This window comes from Pan troglodytes, chromosome 7 (genome assembly GCF_028858775.2).
Source record: "Pan troglodytes isolate AG18354 chromosome 7, NHGRI_mPanTro3-v2.0_pri, whole genome shotgun sequence".
Taxonomy (NCBI): Eukaryota; Metazoa; Chordata; class Mammalia; order Primates; family Hominidae; genus Pan; species Pan troglodytes.
The window spans coordinates 155428934-155446910 of record NC_072405.2 but is presented as its reverse complement, the minus strand read 5'-3'; the positions used below and the strand labels follow the sequence as shown (position 1 = coordinate 155446910).

At 45.0% G+C, this 17977-nt stretch overlaps 1 protein-coding gene and 1 long non-coding RNA gene across 6 annotated transcripts in view; one reads left to right on the top strand and one right to left on the bottom strand.

Annotated features, from left to right (window-relative positions):
• Window positions 1-5038: 5038 nt before the first annotated feature.
• Window positions 5039-13511, top strand: LOC134810701 (uncharacterized). Its single transcript, XR_010159357.1, has 2 exons — window positions 5039-5430; window positions 6004-13511. It is a non-coding gene; the product is annotated as an uncharacterized LOC134810701 (long non-coding RNA).
• The window catches only part of C8H8orf33 (chromosome 8 C8orf33 homolog), a 24628-nt gene continuing 16413 nt past the window's right edge, over window positions 9763-17977 (bottom strand). The window contains exons 6-8 of one of the 5 annotated variants that reach the window (XR_008536896.2): window positions 15498-16179; window positions 15029-15322; window positions 9763-14369 (exon numbers count right to left, since the gene is read on the bottom strand). Coding sequence is in view for 1 of the 5 variants with exons in the window: in XM_063816746.1 (XP_063672816.1) it covers window positions 16149-16179 (31 nt within the window). In the remaining 4 variants the exon portion in view is untranslated. Of the gene's footprint in view, window positions 16180-17977 lie in introns of all 5 variants that reach the window. The other 4 variants (XR_010159356.1, XR_008536895.2, XR_008536894.2 and 1 more) reach the window with 4 other exon arrangements.

Sequence of the window (17977 nt, the reverse complement as noted above, 5' to 3'; positions counted from 1 at the left end):
TTTGTGTCTTTCTGTGGAGATATCACATTTCGAGCAGAGCAGATACAGAACTACCAATATTCCCAGAGTCTGTAATAGTCAAACCTGCCACAAACCTACAACCAGTCCTGATGCAGACCCACTGGTCACATTCACTGTGTCCAGCTGGGACTTCTGGAATCTACGAGACAGTGCCCAGCTGAATTACATAAGCCCCCAAAAGAACAAAACCACCTTTGCCAAATTATGAACAATGAGTGAAACCTACCACGACTGGTGAAGGGGTGGCCTGTCCCTCCACACTTGTGGGCGTTTCTCGTCGGGTGGAACGAGAGACTTGAGAAAAGAAACACACAGAAACAAAGCGTAGAGAAAGAAAAGTGGGCCCAGGGAACCGGTGCTCAGCATACGGAGGACCTGCGCCAGCACCAGTCTCTGAGTTCCCTCAGTATTTATTGATCATTATTGGGTGTTTCTCAGAGAGGGGGATGTGGCAGGACAATAGGGTAATAGTGGGGAGAGGGTCAGCAGGAAAACATGTGAACAAAGGTCTCTGCATCATAAACAAGGTAAAGAAAAAAGTGCTGTGCTTTTGATGTTCATATACACAAACATCTCAATGCCTTAAAGAGCAGTATTGCTGCCCGCATGTCCCACCTCCGGCCCTAAGGCGGTTTTTCCCTATCTCAGTAGATGGAACGTACAATCGGGTTTTATACCGAGACATTCCATTGCCCAGGGACGGGCAGGAGACAGATGCCTTCCTCTTGTCTCAACTGCAAGAGGCATGCCTTCCTCTTTTACTAATCGTCCTCGACACAGACCCTTTACGGGTGTCGGGCTGGGGGACAGTCAGGTCTTTCCCTTCCCAGGAGGCCATATTGCAGACTATCACATGGGGAGAAACCTTGGACAATATCTGGCTTTCCTCAGCAGAGGTCCCTGTGGCCTTCCGCAGTGTATTGTGTCCCTGGGTACTTGAGATTAGGGAGTGGTGATGACTCTTAAGGAGCGTGCTGCCTTCAAGCATCTGTTTAACAAAGCACATCCTGCACCGCCCTTAATCCATTTAACCCTGAGTGGACACAGCACATGTTTCAGAGAGCACGGGGTTGGGGCTAGGGTTACAGATTAACAGCATCTCAAGGCAGAAGAATTTTTCTTAGTACAGAACAAAATGGAGTCTCTTATGTCTACTTCTTTCTACATAGACACAGTAACAGTCTGATCTCTTTCTTTTCCCCACAGACTGGCCCACCTGGCTTCTAACCTCATAGGCTGTTTTGGTATTTTTCTCTTGGTTATTCTAGCACAGAGGTCAAAATAACTATGAGAGGGATTTAGTTTATAGTTAAACTTGGAGGCAAGGGAAACGAACCCCCTCCACCCCATCCAGAGATTTGGGCTGCATTCACATGACAAGGTTAGTATTATGGCAGGGGCTTGGACTTTGCTGAAGAATAGGAATAATTAAGCACTGATTGCTGTCGCTTAGCAGATTTTCTCTAAGTTACCGACTGCTCCAGAGTCACATAACTGAGGACTGCAAGATTTATAACTTCCGGGCCGGGCGCAGTGGCTCCCGCCTGTCATTCCAGCACTTTGGGAGGCTGAGGTGGGTGGATCACGAGGTCAGGAGTTCAAGACCAGCCTGTCCAAGATGGTGAAACCCTGTCTCTACTAAAAATACAAAAAAATTAGCGGGGCGCGGTGGCAGGCGCCTGTAATCCCAGCTACTCAGGAGTCTGAGGCAGGAGAATCCTTTGAACCCGGGAGGCAGAGGTTTCAGTGAGGCGAGATCACGCCGCTGCACTCCAGCCTGGGTGACGGAGTGAGACCCCGTCTCAAACAAAAACAAAAACAAAAAGAAAACAAGCACAATACCACAACCAGTACCACAGAAAGCCTCAACCAATGGTCATAGAAGCAGCTGAAAATGTTATCTAAGGCTACCTCTAAGCAAACTCCTAGAAACACACACATGCACACCTGCCAAAAATGTTTAGCCTGAATCTAATCAAGCTCTCCATCCTAATGTGCAGTTTGTAGGAATCTGGGGAAACAGAGCAAGAACATGTTAAATGACACTTCCAGGAAACAATGACCCAGAATGAGGGACATTTTCCAAGACAACAGCCCGGTTTTCTTCCAAAAGTCAATCGAAAAATAGGCAAAGGACACAAGCAATTCACCAAAGAAATGCCACATCCAATATACCTTCAATAAATATGTTCACTTACAAGCAATGGAAGACATGCTCGTTACAAACGTTAAGAAGAAACCACTTTTCAAAGTGGCAAAAAAAAAAAAAGTCTTTATAGATAGCACTGAATGCAGACAGAAGTACTGAGATGGACTAACCCACAGGCGCACAAATAAGAACTCCCTTCTGAAAAGCCAGGTGCCAACTACAATCCATAAAAATGACTCAGTGCTAACATGTATGAATCCATCTTTTTTTTTTTTTTTTGAGATGGAGTCTCGCACTGTCATCCAGGCTGGAGTGCAGTGGCGCGATCTCGGCTCACTGCAAGCTCTGCCTCCCAGGTTCACGCCATTCTTCTGCCTCAGCCTCCTGAGTAGCTGGGACTACAGGCACCCGGCTAATTTGTTTGTATTTTTAGTAGAGACGGGGTTTCACTGTGTTAGCCAGGATGGTCTCGATCTCCTGACCTTGTGATCCACCCGCCTCGGCCTCCCAAAGTGCTGGGATTACAGACGTGAGCCACCGCGCCCGGCCATGAATCCATCTTATGAAAATTAAAAATGTGATCCGGGAATTATTTCAAGGTTGTTCAGTGTGAAGTTCTTTACAATATAAACAAAGTACAAAAATGCTTAAATGTTTAACCACAGAATTGTTACTTCAATTATAATATATTTAAATACAAATGAAATATTTCAAAAAGTTTAATGACAAAATTTATAAAGTAGGGCTGTAACTAAAAAAGTCTGTACACAAACATGTTTTTTTTAACGACTAGAAGTACCTCAAAAAGTTAACAAAGGTTTTATATGGGTGGTAGAATTCTCCTATGATATATACATTTTATTCTAAATTTTCAGGAATACATACTACCTTTATCATCAGAAGACAACTATCAGTTTTATTGGTGTTCATTTTTCACACAAACAAAATCTATTTTTAACACATGCATGTTAAAATGTATGGCAGGCTTCTCTTTTTAAGGCCCGTATCTGTTAATTTCTCAGCCAAAGGGAGAAAATGAGGTCATAAAAGGGGGAATCCTAACAAACATCCTCCCGCTGTCCAAGCTTTTAAACAATCACCAGCCCGGGGTTTTTCATTATTCCCACAAACAAAAATATATGTTTTTTGCCCGTATATATACACATACATATATACACACATATATATTATATATGTATACACACACACACATATATGTATCTCCAGGACAGTGCCTGCTCCTAATGGTTTGCAGTGGCAATTTTAGGCAAGATAGAAGTTAGATTTTTGAACCAGGGATCCTTGTGAGGGAGTTGATCCTCTTCCTCTGCGCTGGCAGGTTGTTCCTCTTTCTCAACCTTAAGGAAAGGAGATGTCTTTGCTGACATACTATTGTGCCCTTTAACAAGGAGTTGAAGCATTTATTAAAGAGATAATCTAAAGAAAGACGGTGGTTCTGAAAAAGCCATCACGCTTGAGGTCTTGCAATAGGTGGTGAACTTAGGGAGGCTATTCGGCCAGTAGAAGGTACTTGTAAAAGCCTGTGGACCTTTATGACTTGCTTGCACATGGTGTCTAATGAGGGACTGAGTAATAAAGAGCCATGAGTCCCTTGAGCATGAGGTTATCAAACAAACTATATAGGTGATTTGAGAACGAGGCTTTTGGGGATCTATGTGTAAGGGGCAGGCTTGTATAAGTAGCAACTACAGTGTCAGAGTGATCATGCACTATATGAGGTCCAGGGTGACAAATCCAGCAGTGGGATAAGTTAGCAGAAGGAGCACTACATTGGGAAATCCTTGCTAGAGTTATCTTGGCCAGGAGCGGTGGCTCACAACTGTAATCCCAACACTTTGGGAAGCCAAGGCGGACAGATCACCTGAGGTTGGGAGTTCTAGACCAGCCTGACCAACATGGAGAAAACCCCATCCTACTAAAAATACAAAATTAGCTAGGCATGGTGGCACATGCCTGTAATCCCAGCTACTGGGGAGGCTGAGGCAGGAGAATCGCTTGAACTCGGGAGGCAGAGGTTGCCGTGAGCCGAGATGGTGAAACTCCGTCTCAAAAAAAAAAAAAAAAGAATAAAAAAAAAGGAGTTACCTTGTCAAGCAAGCAAGGGTCCCCAAAAGACAAACAGGACAAATAATGGTGTACATTTTTAATTTACTTACCTTTTTTGCAAAAACAAAACAACCAACCAAACTAAAAAAGACTTTAGATCTTCCACGGGCTTGCAAACCCACTGTTTTTCTGGCTTCTGAGACAGAAGGGAGCCTCCAGTGGTGCGGCCTTGATTCAGTGTGATGTACCCACAGCTTTATCCCAGCAAGCTTGACTGATGAGTGGGCATTTAGCAACACCTCCAACAACAACCCGTCCACTTGATGGCCAGTTGGTGCTCTGGGCCTTGTTCTCTCCAGGCCTTCAGGAGCACCCAATCTCCAGGTCAGAAAGGGTGCAGAGCTATGTCTGTGGGGTAGGAAGTCCTGCTGGAGGCCAGCTTGTGAGTACAAATTAACATACTACCTAAAGCCTTTACATATTTAGCAATTGTTAAATGCCCCAGGCCTCAGCAGGCTCCCGTGTTGGATCAGAAACATAGAATGCAGTATTATATAAACATGACACTGAAAATATTGTTTTGTAATGTATAACTATGTATGTTTGCTGCTCAGATGTCTTTATCATTACTGTTACTTTTTTGTGTGTTTTTTTGGATACAGAGTCTTGCTCAGTCGCCCAGGCTGTAGTGCAGTGGCACGATCTCAGCTCACTGCAGCCGCCACCTCCCAGGTTCAAGCGATTCTCCTGCCTCAGCCTCCCAAGTAGCTGAGACTACAGGTGCGTGCCAGCAGGCCTGGCTAATTTTTTGTATTTTTAGTAGAGACGGGGTTTCACCGTGTTAGCCAGGATGGTCTCGATCTCCTGATCTTGTGATCCGCCCGCCTCGGCCTCCCAGCGGTGGGATTACAGGCGTGAGCCACCACGCCTGGCCAATAATTTTTGTTAACAAATTTCACATTACACTCTTTGTTTTACTGAAACTGCATCTTCTCTTTCTGAACAGAGCACCATGGCCTGGCAAGGTCCGACGTTTTCCAAGGATCCTGGCTGAGCTCCTGTGGAAGCTGCTTCTTACACTGATGTGGTCCCTCGGCTGGCAGGCCCTTCTGCGGCCAACCAGGTGACACCTGCCAGTTATGAGGGACAGGTAGGAGAGGATGGGCTTTCCATCAAAAAAAGAAAAAAAAAAGGTAAGTTTTTCCAAACTGCTTTTCTTTCAAATTTTAATCTTAAGACTAACCTACATTAATTTCTTATTTTTATCTCATAAAGTCCAGAATTTCTGATAATTTCAGTTCTTTTCCAGAGCGCAAAGAAGCATTGGCTCTTCAGGTATTATGTTTAACATTTTGCAGGAATTGCTTTACTCTATAGACAAATAAACTACAAATTTGAGACTTATTTCCTCTGTCAGTAAATGTGAACGCTTTGACTAATTTCTCAAGTGTGTTGTTTTGACAGTGAGGCAGATAGCCTGCTGTTTTGGGTCAAACCTACGTAAATGTACATGACCCCAGCAAGTACCACTGAAGACATTTTGGGATATTTTCTCTAAATTGATCTTATCTCATTTACCAGTTGGATGTGCTCTTGCTTTTTCTGCTCCTCTACTCATTTCTAGTCCCCTTTTTAAATTCTTTAAAAAACCTTTTTGCCTCAATTTTTTTGTTGCCCCTAAGGGCATTGTGTTGGACTGCTGATGCCATTTATAATTAATAACTTTCTGTTCTCTGAACTAAAAAAATAAACTTTTTTTTCTTTAGAGATTCTACACTCAGCAGAGGAATTCACAGCAAGAGTTGATGTAGAAGTTGACAACCAAGGCCAGGCGCGGTGGCTCACGCCTGTAATCCCAGCACTTTGGGAAGCCGAGGTGGGTGGATCACGAGGTCAGGAGATGGAGACCATCCTGGCTAACATGGTGAAACCCCGTCTCTACTGAAAATACAAAAATTAGCCGGGCGTGGTGGCGGCGCCTGTAGTCCCAGCTACTCAGGAGGCTGAGGCAGGAGAATGGCGTGAACCTGGGAGGCAGAGCTTGCAGTGAGCCGAGATCGCGCCACTGCACTCCAGCCTGGGCAAGAGAGCGAGACTCTGTCTCAAACAAACAAACAAAAGAAGTTGAGAACCAAAACCCTCCACCAGTTCTTAGAAGCGATCTCCAAGCAAGAGCAGGAAGAGCAGGGATCCACACTCTGGAGGACTTACAGGTGCCCTCAGTCCTCCCCTCTGCCATCATTGTCTTGCATTCAGGATGATTCCTCTTTAAAGGTGACAGTTTGTTTAAATGTCTGTGTTGCCCCATCTTCTAGATGATGCAGTTTTGTCCATCACAGATTCATCCACAAAGGAGCATTTACCTTTGAGAAACGCTGGGGACATTGAAGTTTACTTAGATATCAATGCATGAGTTTCTGTCGGAGCACCATAAAGTCATGTTTCCTGAGACTGTGAGAGGTCTCTGTCATCTGAGGGCCCCGCTGCTGCCTGCCTGCCAGCGTGCCCGAGGATGAGATGATGGAATTGATCAGAGTTTTTAAAATCTAGGTGTTCCACTTGTGTGAAATATATGCTATGGTGCTCCAAGTTGAGTCCACTGTCTTGAACATGAACATCAAGTTGTAGACTGCTTCCTGAAATATGCATGTCATCCTGAGACCTGAGGGTGAACAGCAGGGGGCTAGTGAGTGCAAACTGAGGGTGGGGTGGGTGAGAGATAAGGTTTGTTATGGAAGAAGAAGAAGGAAAAAAATACGTTTTCTGAGAAAACAGGACAAGTTGAGACTGTGATGGACCAGAAGGATGCGACAAATAACCTGTCCTGGTAAATGAGAAAGGCACCTAAGGCAGGAGTCACCGAGGGACAGCTCCGTTTCTGTAAGTAACCATTTAGTTACGGTTAAGTCAGTATTTAAGTTCCACAACCAGGAAGTCACTTTTCAGTGGTTCCAGAGAATCTATGCCCTGAAACTGGAGAAGAACATGAGGTGATAGTTTCATTGTCTCCAAAGGGTCCCCAAGCCTGCAACAGAACAATGTTTATAACAAATTTCTCACTCTTGTCACCCAGGCTGGAGTGCAGAGGCGGGGCAAGAGTGAGCCTCCATCTCAAAAAAAAAAAACAAAAAAAAAAAAAAACAAAAAAGAAAAGAAAAATAATTTGTTGACCTCCTGGGTTACACCCAATAAAGAATAGTAGAGTTTGCCGGGCGCGGTGGCTCACGCCTGTAACCCCAGCACTCTGGGAGGCCGAGGCGGGCGGATCACGAGGTCAGGAGATCCAGACCATCCTGGCTAACACGGTGAAACCCCGTCTCTACTAAAAATACAAAAAATTAGCCGGGCATGGTGGCGGGCGCCTGTAGTCGCAGCTACTCGGGAGGCTGAGGCAGGAGAATGGCGTGAACCCGGGAGGCGGAGCTTGCAGTGAGCTGAGATCGCGCCACTGCACTCCAGCCTGAGCGACAGAGCGAGACTCCGTCTCAAAAACAAAAAAACAAAAAACAACAACAAAAAAACCAAAAAACCCATAATAGTAGTGATAAGGCCGGTGCGGTGGCTCATGCCTGTAATCCCAGCACTTTGGGAGGCCAAGGCGGGCGGATCAGGAGGTCAGGAGTTTGAGACCAGCCTGGCCAACACGGTGAAACCCCGTCTCTACTAAAAGTACAAAAATTAGCCGGGCGTGGTGGCGGGCGCCTGTAATCTTCTCAGACACCCAACCACCGGCTCCTCAGCCGGGGCAACTCCCTGTAAGATGACGGCACCTTTTCACGGCCCCCCACCCTGCCCCAAATCCCCGATCCAAACCCCAACCCGCGATCCCAAATCTGCGATCTAGCCCAGAATCCGCGATCCAGCCGGGTCCACCACAGCCTTCAGCAGCGATACTCGCAGCCTCCGACCTCTCAGACCCAGTGAGCCTCGCAAGGCCATTAGCAGCGCGCCTGCACCGCGGGGGCCGCCCGGCTCCCAGAAGCCGCTCCCAGGCGGCGCGCCGGCAGGTGGGGCTGCAGCCCGGGGCAGGCGCCGCTGGGCTCGCGGGTTCTCCTGCGCTGGTCCGGGCTGCCCCGGGACCACAGGCGCAGGATCGCAGGCGCGCAGCCCGCCCGGCCTCAGGAGCAGGGCCTGTCTGGCCGTGCGGCCCCACTTAATCTTAATAGCAAATAAAACTCAGCAGGATGCTGTGGTATATTCTATCATGATTCTACACAATTGTAGATTGCATTAGAATAATGTTTTTAAAAATTATTTTCTTGGTAACAAATGGACACTTGAAATTTTATTTTAATTTTAATTTTTTTTTAAACAGAGTTTCACTCTTGTTGCCCAGGCTGGAGTGCAATGGCGCGATCTCGGCTCACTGCAACCTCTGCCTCCCAGGTACAAGTGATTCTCCTGTCTCAGCCTCCCGAGTAGCTCGGATTACAGGCATGGGCCACCACACCCGGCTTTTTTTTTTTTTGTATTTAGTAGAGACGGGGTTTCATCATGTTAGACTGGTCGCAAACTCCTGACCTCAGGTGATCCACCTGCCTTGGCCTCCCAAAATGCTGGGATTACAGGAGTAAGCCACTGCGCCTGGGCAAAATTTTATTTTTTAATAATGCCAAGTGATTTCATTTTAAATTAAACCGCAGCATAAATTGGATTATTTTCCTGCATGAGTACTTTGCTCTTCAAACAAAAACATTTTTTAAAGACCAAATATATTGCATACTTTTTTTTAAAAAAGCTCTGGCTGTGTGCATTGGCTTACGCCTGTAATCCCAACACTTTGGGGAGGCTGAGGGAGGAGGACTGTTTGAACCAGGAGTTCGAGACCGGCCTGGGCAACACAGTGAGACACTGGCTCTACAATAATCTTTCTTTAAAAGTTAGCCAGGTATGGTGGTGCACAGCCATGGTCCCAGACACTTGGGAGGTTGAGGTGGGAGGATAGCTTGAGCCTGGGAGGTTGAGGCTGCAGTGAGCTATGATTGCACTCCAGCCTGGGTGACAGAGCAAGAACCTGTCTCAAAAACATGTTCTTTTTTTTTTTTAATTAATTAATTTATTTTTTATTATTATTATACTTTAAGTTTTAGGGTACATGTGCACAATGTGCCGGTTAGTTACATATGTATACATGTGCCATGCTGGTGTGCTGCACCCATTAACTCATCATTTAGCATTAGGTATATCTCCTAATGCTATCCTTCCCCTCTCCCCCCAAAACACCCCCCAAAACATGTTCTTACTGTATAAGAAATTATGAATGACATTTATTTTATGTTAAAACAGTATATTTTATCTACAAAAGGAGTAAAAGACAGTAATAGAAAAATTGGCACATAAAGGAACAAAAATGCTAAAAAATTAAAATTTACCAATAATCCTATCACCTAAATTGATAATTTTTAATATAATTAAATGTAGGATTTTAAAATAAATTTCTTTTAATTTATTTATTTAAACATATAGATTATTTTTAGACCCTCTTCAGGCATCCCCTGTTGAATAAGTTCCATGATTTACAGGCCTACTCTATTATTAAATATTTTATTGCTTTCAATGAACAACATTTTTTGTAAACATTTTCACAGAAACAAATATGGGCACATTGAGACATGTTTTCTTTTCAAAAAGTCCTAGCACTTTAATTACTGTGTAAAGAGATATTAGTGTATAATTTTCACACATATTGACTAACGTCCCTGCAAAATGTTGAATCAATTTATACTTGCAGCACCAATCGGCAAATTAATGTCCACTATGCTTTCGCTTCACCAAAACTGATACTTATATTTTATTTTGCTAGACAAAAATACATATTATCTTAATTTGCATAACTGTAATTAATAGAAAGATTAAATTTTTTTCAGATGTATCATAGGACATCATTTTTTCTTGAGTCTGGTGGGTGCTTAGTTCCTTTAAAGCATTAATCTTGTATACATTAATTTTATGTGCAAAACAATCATTAAGTACAATTTGAAATATGGAAAAATAAATAGCTGGATTAAGAAAAAAACAAATAGAGCTTCTGGAATTAAAACATTCACTAATGGAATTTCAAAACACAGTTGGACTCTTTAACAATAAACTAGACCAAGCAGAAGAAATAATTTTAGACTTTGAAACTGGTCTTTCAAAGTAACCCAGTCAGACAAAAATAAAAGAAAAAAGAACTGAAAAACAAAGCCCTTAAGAAATATGGGATTATGTAAAGTGACCAAACTTATAACTTATTGGCATTCCTACAACAGAAGAATAAAAAGTAACCAACTAAGAAAGTATATTTAAGGGAATAATTTAGGAAAAGTTCTCTAGTCTTGCTAGAAAGGTTGACATTCAGATATAAGAAATTCAGAGAACACCTGTGGGATAGTAAACAAGATGCCCATTCCTAAGACATCCACAGTCATTAGAATAGCCGTGGTCAATGCAAAAGAAAATATATTAAAGGCAGCTCAAACAAAGGGCCAAATTACCTATAAAGTAAATTAGATTAACAACAGACTTAGCAGCAGAAACCCTGCAACCTAGAAAAGATTGGGGCCTAGCGTTAGCCTTCTCAAAGAAAAAAAAAATGCCATCCAATAATTTCTTTTTTTTTGGAGACAGAGTCTCACTTTGCCACCCAGGCTGGAGTGCCGTGGTGTGATCTCAGCTCACTGCAACCTCTGCTTCCTGGGTTCAAGCAATTCTCCTGCCTCAGCCTCCCCAGTAGCTGGGATTACAGGTGCCCGCCACCACACCTGGCAAATTTTGGTATTTTTAATAGAGATGGAGTTTCTTCATGTTGGCCAGGCTGGTCTTGAACTCCTGACCTCAGGTGATCTGCCTGCCTCGGCCTCCCAAAGTGCTAGGATTACAGGTGTGAGCCACTGCGCCCAGCCATGCAAGAATTTCATAACCTGCCAGACTGAGCTTCATAAAGAAAGGAAAATAAGGTATTTCCAGATAAGAAAATGCTAAGGGAAGTCATTACCTCCAGACTGACTCTAAAATAAATGTTTAAAGGAGTTTGACTCGTGAAAATAAAAGAATGATACTTGCTATGATAAAAGCATACATGAATACAAAATGTACAGAACCTATAAAGCAATTAAACAATTGAGACTACAAGATAACTAGCTAATGCTATAAAAGGAAGAAAACCTAACACATCAATATTAAGCTTGAATGTAAATGGCTGAAATGCTCCACTTAAAAGACACAGAGTGGCAAACTGGATAAAAAAACAAGACACTTCTGCTGCCTTTGAGAGACCCATCTCATGTGTAATGATCCCAACAGGCTCAAAGTAAATGGATGGAAAAAGATTCATCACATAAATGAAAAACAAAAAAGGAGAGGTATTGCTATTCTTGTATCAGATAAAACAGACATTAAACCAACAACAGTAAAAAAAATACAAAGAAGGGCATTATATAAAGTGTTCAATTCAACAAGAAGACTTAACTGTCTTAAATATATATGCAGCCAACATTGGAGCACCCAGATTTTTAGAATAAATATTACTAGACCTAAGAAAAGAGATACACAGCTGTACAATAATTGTGGAGAACTTCAACACCCCACCGACAGCAGTAAGCAGATTATTAGTTAGGCAGATTATTAGGCAGAAAACTAACATTGAAACTGTGGACTCAAATTGGGCTCTTGACCAAACAGACCTAATAGATATCTACAGAATACTCCACCCAGAAACCATAGAATGTACATTTTTCTCATTTGCACATGGAACATTCTCTAAAATTGACCACATGCTCAGTCATAAAATAAGCCTCAATAAATTTTTAAAAATCGCAACTATATTAAGTATATTCTCAGACCACTGTGGAATAAAATTAGAAGTCAATATCGAGAACTCTCAGAACCACAGAGGAACATGGAAACTAAACAATCTGCTCGTGAATGACTTTTGTGTAAATAACAGAATTAAGGCAGAAATTTAAAGAAATTCCTGAAACAAATGAAAATAGAAACATAACATACCAAAACGTCTGGGATACAGAAAAAACAATGTTAAAAGGAGAGTTTATAACACTAAATGCCTACATAAAAAGAAAGAAAGATCTCAAATTAACAAGCTAAAATAGACAAACACACTAGAAAAGAACAAACCAAACTCAAAGCTAGTAGAAGGAAATAACAAAGGTTAGAGAATAAGTTAATGAAATCGGGACCAAAAAAACCATCCAAGGAATCAGCAAAATTAAAAAGTTGGTTCTTTGCAAGGACACATAAAAATGATAGATTGCTAGTTAGCTTATGCAAGAAAAAAAGAAGATTCAAATAAGCACAATCAAAAATGACAAATGAGACATTGCAAAGGATACCACCGACATAAAAAAAGATCCTCAGAGACTGCTATGAATATCTTTGTGTGCATAAACTAGAAAACCTAGAGAAAATGGATAAATTCCTGGAAACACACAACCTTCCAAGACTGAATCAGAAAGAAACCAAAAGTCCACCAGGGCAGTGCCAATAGGAAATGTGGGATTGAAGCCTCCACACAGAGTCCCCACTGGGGCACTGCCTACTCGAGCTGTGGGAATGGGGCCGCCACCTCGAGATCCCTGAATGGTAGAGCCATGGGAAGCTTTCATCCTGAGCCTAGAAATACCACAGGCACTCAACTCTGACCCAAGACAGCAGCCATGGTGACTGTACACTGCAAAGCCACAGAGGCAGAGCTGCATAAGGTCTTGGGAACCCACCCCTTGCACAAGTGTGCCCTGGATGCAGGACATGAAATCAAGAATTATTTTGGAGCTTGAAGGTTTAATGTATGCCTTACTGGGTTTCAGATTTGCCTGAGGCCTGTTGCCCCTTTCTTTTGCCCAACTTCTCCATTTGGGAATGGGAGTATTTACCCAACACCTCTACTGCATTGAATATTGGAAGCAAATAACTCTCTGCTGCCGGCCTTCAGTGCTGATGGCCTGTGCCACCCAATGACTGGTTAAATCAGCTTGAGGAAGAGCTCTTTTGAGACTCTGTCCTGTTTAGCAGGGGAAACTTCAAAGTCCCAGCATCCTGGTCATGGAATGCTATGTTAACCCTTTCCAAAGTTTGAGACTGAGATGCGCAGACCATTTTAAAGACACACTGCATCCAGCCTCCCATGACAGAGCCTCATGGGAAGGGTGGTGAGCAGGGTCGTGGGGATATTCTATCCTGAGCCTTCCATGTTGGGGCTTCTCGGAGACAGGGGAGGACCACAGCCTCAGTGACTGGCCATTGGCCAAATACACTCATTAAAATGCCCTTCTCCAGGGCTGGGGACCTGACTCTCTCAGTCTGTGGGGCCCAGCCCACCTGCTCCTCCCTAATGGCTCCTGCTGGATGGGGAACAGCCTGGCACCAGGTGAACCATCACTGACTCTCCCTGGGGAGAGACGAGGGAGGTGGGGGCATGTCCAAGAGGCCAAGGTACAAGCCCAGTGCCCTGCAGGTCTTCCAACATTTCCAGCCGTAATGGCCATGATCACCATGGTCTGGACTTTCTGAAGAAAGTCTTTTCACAGGCTCGGCCTGGCTGGAATCTGACCTGTGAAGCCTTTGGGTCAGTCGCAGGAATTATCAAGCATCTGCCATGCCTGGAAGAGTTGGACTGGGGAGGCACAGGGCCTGCCTGGCGTCAGGTGCTGAGGAAGGGATGATAAATGCACCCCCTCTGTTTTGCCCGTTTCTCACAGCCTCTCTGGCCACCCTGTCCGCCTGTGTCTGTCCTGCCCAGCCCTTCTCTGACGAGCGTGTCTTGGTGCTTTGTCTCTGCTCACCCTGGGCTCATCGCTGTAAACAGCAGGAGGTTCCACCCCAGGCGAGGTGTGCCATTGTGACCGAAGGTCTCAGGGAACAGAACTGAGTCTGGGTGGGTTGAGCTGGGAGTTTCATAGCTGTAGGAAGCTGCGATCGCAGCTTCATGATGCAGACAGAAGGCCTTGTCTCAGCTCAGTGGGGGAAGCCCCTTGTCGACTCTAGGCAGGGGGGATTGTACCGCTGCCTCTCCCAGTAGCAGCTCCCAGGAGGCAGTGCAGTCATGGGGCCCTGCTGGTAGAAGCCTGAAAAGTCCATCGGGAAAACCTCAAAGGCCACCAGTCCTCGAGGTAGCTGCTGCTCCAGCTGTGCTCACCTGGAGTGGAGGGGCAAACGGCACCAGGGGTGGGAGAGGTCAAGGCAGAGCCTCTGCCCCATCCTAGACCAGCTGCACGAGACGACAGCTCACACCAGCTGCCCAGAGGCGGCACCAGGGGTGGGAGAGGTCAAGGCAGAGCCTCTGCCCCATCCTAGACCAGCTGCACGAGACGACAGCTCACACCAGCTGCCCAGAGGCACAGCCCCTCTGCCAGGCTTCAGCAGGGCACGGCTTGATCTCAAGGCCCTCTCTTCCCGTCCCACCGCCCCTCCCTCCTGTGACAGGAGGGCCAGCAGGTCCACTCTGAGCCCGGCTGAGGCCCGACCTCCTCCACCTCAGCCCTGAGAATCTTCTCCAGCTGGGATGGCTGTAGCCCTGTTGCCCTGTTGTTCTGTTGTCCTCTTGTCCTGTTGTCCTGTCGTCTTGCCCTCCCAGCTCCTGACCACACAGGGGCTTTGTTCCCACGCCAGCCTCTTTGGGGAAAGTGGGGGAGGGGGGCCCTGCTCCAGGCTCTGGGACATTTGGCTTGGGCTGTAGCCTGTGTCCAAGGAGAAGAAACCCTGAAGGTGGGTTCCCACCAGATGTGGGCATGGTCAGCTACATCAGGCCCCCAAAGGTGTGCACATCCTAATCCCACAAACCCGTGTGCACGTTACCTTACATGCAGCAGGCGCTCTATGGATGGAGTCAGGATAAGTGTCTAGAGATTGGGAGGTTGTTCTGGGTCATCCAGATGACTTATGAGAGGGAGGCAGCAAGCTCACAGAGAGGGCCATGGAACAACAGCAGCTCAGACACAGCAGAGGCCGCACAGCTGTCCTGGGTGCCGAGTAGCTGCAGAGGTCGGAGGAGGTGCAGAGCAGGTGTTCTGCAGCCTCCAGAGGGACCAGCCCCGCTGACTCCCTGGCTTTGGCTCAGTGAAACTCATTTCGGACTTCTGACCTCCAGCTCTACAAGAGAAGAAATCTGTGCTATTTTAAACCACTAAATTTGTGGTTTCTGTTCAGCAGCAGTGGGAGAGGGCGAAATGCTCTCCAGCTTGGCACCCACAGCCCAGCTCAAAGGCAGGGACTGTGGTTGCTTTGCAAATGAGGGAGGCTGGGTCCCTGCCCTCACCGGGCTTACCGTCTAGGTATGGAGAGGAGTAACGTAAGGTGAAGTCAGAAAAGAATCATAGGAAAAGAAAGTCCACACCCTGGAAGGATCTGAGGCAGAAGGAAGCTCTTGCTGAACCACCTGAGAGGAGGCGGTCTGGCCTGGGCACCCTGGGGGGCCGGCGCCCCCACTTCAAGGCCCCCCTGGAAGGTGCTTGGCTCTCCGGATGACCCCAGCACTGGGGAGACCCGCTGTGCTTTCCAGGCAGCATAGACACCTCGGTGTAGGTGTTGTGGTGCCACAGGGAAGGGTGTTTCTTCCAGCCTGGTTCTCAGGACGGGCTGCTGGCTGGAACAAACCCCACCTCTATCTGAGCCACCAACCATCTGAACCGGTATTCTCTCTATCTGACAAATATTCCTCCTTCTTTACATCCCAGAAACGGTGAAAATGCACAATGCCTCAGGACGCCTTGAGGAAGGAGCAGCGTGTTGCTGCCGAGGGTGAACACACGTGGTCTCTGCAGAGAGGCGACAGATCTCCCTGGGCGTCAGTCATCCTGGGACTGGGTGTCGTGGAAGAAGGTGACACCAGGCAGAAACCAAGAGCAGGGGAGCTGCAGGCCGGCATCAGAGCCCGTATCAGAGCAGAGTGGCCCCTGAGCGGGGAGGGAGCCGGAGATCACTGTTGGAGAAGGGCCCGGCACCTGCACCTGAGGACGTGAGTATAATAAAAGAGCATAAATAATATAATAAAAGAGTATAATAAAAAAATAATTTAAAGAAAAGAGAGCTTGATAAATCTGTTTCTTCATCTTCATAATAATGTCAAATTTGTTGAGATTTTTTTTAAATGGCACGATTTGTCTACAGATCTTTGTACTCTGGCTTAAATTAAATATATATACAACTTATATAATAAAATACTGGGCTGTTTTATTATTATATTGATAATTTCTTAGTCAACACTACTTTGATCATATTCTATAAACGGCACTGTAAGACCTGTGACTGGTTATCAACAACATAAAGTGATTATGAGAGTTTCATGTGACAGATGAAGGAAGGTTGGTTAGTGCAGTGGCAATAGTTGGCAACCTGAGAAACTGAGCTCACAATTTTAGAAAAGTATTATTCTTTCTAACTAGATATTTCCATGAAAAGAACCTTGTGAAATGCAGAAATGCCAAAAGAATAATTATAAGATAATAACCAAATAACTAAAATACATCTCAATTTCTCTGACAATTTAACTTAATGCAGGGTACAGGCAGAATCACGATGTTTACAAACATAGACATTTATGATCTCGAGACGTTTAATTCTTAGCTGGTTGAGGAAAACAGTAGCAGAACTGTTATTGCAGAGATAAAAGACAGAAAACAGTGGAAGGGCTTGATCACAAATCATATGTTCCAGTTTTGGAAACCTCTAAAAATCCTGCCTGGTGATAGGTTTTTCTTATCTCATTATTGAAGAATATATGAGCAGGCAGGGCATGGTGGCTCAAACCTGTAATCCCAGCACTTTGGGAGGCCAATGTTGGAGGATCACTTGAGGCCAGGAGCTCAAGACTAGCCTGGGCAACATAGCAAGACCCTGTCTCTACAATTTCTTTTTAAACCAGCCGACTGTGGCAGCATATGCCTGTAGTCCCAGCCACTAGGGAGGATGAGGTGGGAGACTGGCTTGACCTTAGGTGTTTGAATCTGGAGTGATCTGTGATTGTGCCACTGCACTCCAGCAAGAATGACAGAGCTAGATCCTGTGTACAAATATACACATATTGTATATATTGTCAATGACCAGTCACAGGTCTTACAATGCTGTTTATACAATATGGTAAAAATGATGTTGACAAAGAAATTATCACAATAATAATAATAAAAGCCCTGTGTGTTATTAAGTTGTTCATAAATTTAATGTAAATGAGGTAGAGTAATAAAGATCTGTAGACAAATCATGTCATTTATTTTTTTAATCTCAACATAATATAACTTTTTTTTTTTTTGAGACAGTCTCACTCTGTCGCCCAGGCTGGAATGCAGTGGCTAGATCTCGGCTCACTGCAACCTCCACCACCCTGGTTCAAGTGATTCCTCTGCCTCAGCCTCCCGAGTAACTGGGATTACAGGTTCCTGCCACCGTGCCTGGCTAATTTTTATATTTTTAGTAGAGACGGGGTTTCACCATTTTGACTAGGCTGGTCTTAAACTCCCGACCTCGTGATCCACCGGCTCGGCCTCCCAAAGTGCTGGGATAACAGATGTGAGCCACCATGCCCAGCCAACATTTCTTTTTTAAAGTGTGCAAGCTCTTTGACCATCATGTCTCTGTGCATCACTGCAATAAGATAACCAGAGCAACTGTTTCCGCCGTGGAGTTGGGAGGAGATAAAGACACATCCTTTGTGCTTTGGGCGCTCTTATCAGGATCAGGGAGGCCCCTGCCCTCTGATTTTATCTCTCTTAAATGTGCAAAGTACAGAGATTTTTATCATGAATAATTTTA